Here is a 4,854-nt window from a genome sequence, read left to right on the forward strand (position 1 = left end):
TAATATATATATATATATATATATATATAACATTTTCAAACTTATGACTAGACTCGTCAAAATAAGTATTTAAATTGTCATGTTCTTTTTTACCAATTCAAGCACAAGTTACAAGTTATTTTGTGATTGTGTTCCTGCAGTGTCAAGTTGTTTACTTCTACATGCTTGTGCCACACCAAATTTTATTTAGAGCCTCAATTTTAAATGCTTTAGTTATAATCATTACATATTAAATGAAGTATGAATGACATGTAAAGATACACTTGCAACAACTTTGTTTTGGAATCTGTTCAATTTATGGCACATTTTTTAGATGATCCCTATATTAGACAGTTTCCCAAGCAGTCTCCAAACATATTCAAGAGATAGTGTAAAATTGGTATCATAACGTCAAGGCCAAGGTATCAAAATATTGCTTTTAAGTACACTACAACCATCAATGACCTAACACTGAGCATTATGTTATTATAGTTTGAAGACTAACCTCAGAAATACTTTAGTAAAGTCAATCATTAAGCTGGGTGGCAAGCCACAAATGTGTGTACAAGTTTACCAACATCTACTTATGGCATAGTTCCTACTGTATGGCAGTTTCCAATTTGATCAACCAACACATGGGTGTAATTCACCAATAATACACAATACTGAAATGCCTAGACAACAACTGAATAAACAAAATGACTGTAGTAAGCAAAGGAACGCAAAACGTCACATTCTTAATTTTTTTTAATTTTATTTTCCCAAATCCTACGCAAACTTCCCAAACTTTTGTTACCTAGAAAATTAAATGAAATTCCTGAATATTTCAAGACTACAAGAATATGGAAGAAACCCTGATTGCAGAAGTTCACAAAAATTTAGAATAATATTTCAAAACATAGTATTTTATACAGATTTATTTATAGTTTGGCTCTGTGCAATATGAACACTGCTTAGTTATGCCATAACATTGACTTTCTCCCAGAGCAGTGATGAGTTGAGAGATCATATTAAACAATTTGCTCACTGGTATTTAGATTTAATATAATTACTAAAGTAACAACCACTAAGAACAAACAGTTAATATTGCTAACATTTAGTTTTATCCACCAAAAGTTTTGTATACAATATAGGCTTCTGTTCATGTTCCATCAAGAGCATAAAAATTAGGTCTATAGTCAGTAACATTATCAATGGAAGTTCAAATTCCACTTTCATAGAAATGATAGGTTAACCTCACACTCTCCCATTTTCTACTAACCTAAGAAATAAACCCAGACCACTGATAAAGATTTGGAAGATTTTCATCCTTGATTCTGGCACCATGAATGAAAAGCACAATCTTTTAAATTATATATAAATATTCAACACTTGCTTTCATGGGTAAAAAATTCAGCATCTCTTTTTTCCTATACAACTAAACTTGCTTATGTAAAACTTTTAAAATGTAAAATCCACTTTACGACAACAGTGTATGTATATTCCTTCTAAAACATATAAAGGAAACTAGGCCTGTTGGTCTATTAGTACTGTCCCATCTACTCAAATCCAACACTGAATATTTAAAAAGTTATTAAGCCTTCCCTTAGCTCTTTCAGCATGGGCTCAGTCAAAAGGGCAAACCTCATAACCATATTGTGTTTGTTATAATTTACATTAACCTAGTTTCTGTCTAACTATACAAGTATACTGTACATGTAGGACTATTCTAGTTAGAGACCAAAAGAATTATGAACAATGGTGCATCACATGATAACAAAATTGTAGTTTTTTAAAGGTTTCTTTTGAAATAAAGGAATTAAAACTTGGATAATATAAAACCTTGAATTATAGCATACATTATAACACCAATTTCACTGATATACATAAAATGTAAATCAGTGAAACCTTGTGATATGTGCAGAAAAGAGTACCCACAAGATTAGGTTTAAACTGAAGATGACCCCAATCTTGCTAAAATTTATCCCCCCCTTGTCTTACCATTATATACAATAGATTTTTTTATTCTACCAATTCCCTTTAGTAATATTCTTGAAAATCTCTGACATCCTTTCTAACTTTTTCAATTTAAAAATAAGCCTGATTTTTTCACAACTGAAATGATGCTGCTTTTAGACTACATTTGTGAAATGAGTGGCTAATAGAGCAAGTCTTACTATTTCAATACTAAATTACATTTTGAAATATTCATAAAAATTCCAGAAACTGATTTTGTAAATTAAACAGTCAAAATGTTTGTTTTACCTTAGGAAAAAATATTTCCTCTTTACAAATACATTTGGAATCTTGTGTATAATCAAGAGTTTTTGTGCTTTTGTTTTCACACCCAGTGTCACCATAAATTTATACTATTAACCAAAAATGAAATACAAACTTCATATTAGGAGCATCTATATATGAAGGAATAAGTCATACAAAACATCTGATATTAAAATTACTAAAAAGTTTACATATTTGATTCTAAAAGTATAATAAATTTCAACTGTAAACATACTTACAAAGACACCTCCTAACTTGTCCAACATCCATGATTTCGGAGCATGTAAACGCTTCAAATGCTTCTTCGGTCCACGAGCCTAGAAATTTAAAATCACGTTTTATTTCCAAGCAGTAACAAAGAGCAGTTTGTTCTATCTAGACTTTCCTATTACTTTCAATATCTTAATCCAAGTTACATATTGAAACCCTTTTTCTGATATTCAACACTGCTTTCTAAAATCTTTCAATTTCTCCTTCAAATTTTCAACTTTTAGCACACCTTAAGATGAACTATTCAACAAACTATCCTATAAATAAAGTAACACTGCCTTAACTAGTCATTTTAGAGATTATAATTTCTTAAACTTGTATACTTATCTTACTAGATTCATTCCAAAATTCAGTAATACTAACAAACATTGAAATTACTAAGACATCACTGTTGGTTCAATGCTGAACATAAATCTGGAATGCTCTGTTGATTTTCCAAGATGGACATCAGGACAAAGAAAGATATTTTCACAAGAATTGGAACTTGCATTATGTAAGGAATAAATGCAATCAAGTCACTGAAATAAACATTTTATCAAGTAACCTTTCAAGCATATGCTCTTCAGACTTAATTACAATCTCATATATTCCTTACAAAAGTGGTGGATCGAAATGTTAAGATAATTATCCTTGTATTTAAACACTTAGTTAATTTAAATGAAACAAGATACTGCATTCACATTTACACTAGACTATAAAACATTCTTGAAGTTGGACATCCAGGAACTTTACCCTAACACAATGCAATGTCTGCATAGCAAACGAGGCAAAAGGACAAACAAATATCGTTATGAAGGGGAAATCCCGTTCATTCCCTACACTTGTCCACTGTCGTGACTCATATTTGTTTGTCTTTGTGACGATCTCTTGTTGTTACAAACCTGCAAAAATTATGAACCGTTGCATATTCAATTGCACAAATACGTCGAATATCTTCTGTTCAAATTCACATTTAACATATAATAGGACTGCTGAAAAAGCATTAGTCAATCCTGCAAAATCCCCCACCCATTCATCGTGTAAAACAAGTTTCAAACGAAGTCAGTGAAAAAAGTTGGCAAGCAATGATATAAGATTGTTGGAGTCTGTGCTGCACTCTTGAACCTGGGTGAAGGCATCGTATAAAGTGATGTGTGTGGTAGTTTAATTCTTGAGTCAGATCTTGGTTTAAATTTGCAATCGGGGCTGTAGCAATATCAACCAATCTTTCCTTTCTTTTCAGATACATTTTTCTTTTTAGTTGCTATGCTACATAGTAAGATAATGTATTTTTGTTTATTCTGGTGCATTCTGGCTGTATACATGTATGTCATACATGACCACCAGTCTAATCTCTTAAGTGTTAACCCTCTGACAATGTAGCACTACCTGAAGTTGTTGAAACAATTATTTTCAACTTTATGCCACACTTGTCCTGTCAGTGTTGTCATTGCTTTATCAGTAAATTCTTATAGAAAGTTATCATGCTAAAACCATGAAAATGTTACTTTTAAGAAAAATGAACTTAAAAGTTTGACAGTTCATATTATCAATGTATATGTTATATGTAAGTGAAATATCACTGCTGCATCATCAGTTTTCAGGATTTAGGTGGTATTGGTTAAGCAGTTGGGCCACAGGAAAACTTCCCTGCTTCATTTGAAACACTTTGGTCATAACTGTACTTGCTTTGCTATTGTTTGCCCTTTTATCAAGATTGAGATGGCAATTACCAGGCAAAATCACAACTGTGACATAACGCAAACCTTGTGAATCATAAGTGCACTTTTCAATCTGAATAGTCCTTTCAGCTTTGAGCCAACACTGAAACAATACAGGAAGCTGACTAGGAACAGGGTACATTAACATTGAATGTTAGTGTTCAAGTTTGGAATCCATCCACTATATATTTTTTTCTTCTTGAGATCTAAGTATTGAATCCAAAAAAAAAGAAAATGTACCCCTTCCCCCAAGTAAAATCATATTTCAATCTAATCCTACATACAGGTCTGAAACATCAGGACCATACTATTCACCATGTTACTTTCTGTACATTCCCTAAAGGAATATTTCAAAAAATACTAAGATACTGTAAGCAGAATATTTATGATTTAATTTTATATACTTATGAGAAGGGCTCCTACACATTTTAACAAAAAACATTTTAGGTCAAATATTCCAGACAATTACCACATGTTCAATTCAAACTAAGTATATGCAGCATTAAACAAACTATCAGGTATGCTAAATAACACCTTAATATGACAATTCGTAAAATTCAGCCAACGATCTCGTAATGGCAACAAAATTATAACAATGTTTATCATTCTTTACACAAGTCTAGTGAGTTAAAATATGCATATATTT

At 31.4% G+C, this 4,854-nt stretch overlaps 1 protein-coding gene across 1 annotated transcript in view; it reads right to left on the minus strand.

The window, feature by feature from the left end:
* LOC106476790 (40S ribosomal protein S4-like) overlaps positions 1–2,975 on the minus strand; it is a 7,962-nt gene extending 4,987 nt beyond the window's left edge. Inside the window, exons 1-2 of the mRNA XM_013937420.2 lie at positions 2,872–2,975; positions 2,385–2,555 (exon numbers count right to left, since the gene is read on the minus strand). Of these exons, the coding sequence (XP_013792874.2) occupies positions 2,385–2,555; positions 2,872–2,877 (177 nt within the window). The 5' untranslated portion in view covers positions 2,878–2,975. The remainder of the gene's footprint in view (positions 1–2,384; positions 2,556–2,871) is intronic.
* Positions 2,976–4,854: the final 1,879 nt, after the last annotated feature.

The sequence above is a fragment of the Limulus polyphemus genome, unplaced genomic scaffold (assembly GCF_000517525.1).
Source record: "Limulus polyphemus unplaced genomic scaffold, Limulus_polyphemus-2.1.2 Scaffold158, whole genome shotgun sequence".
NCBI lineage: Eukaryota > Metazoa > Arthropoda > Merostomata > Xiphosura > Limulidae > Limulus > Limulus polyphemus.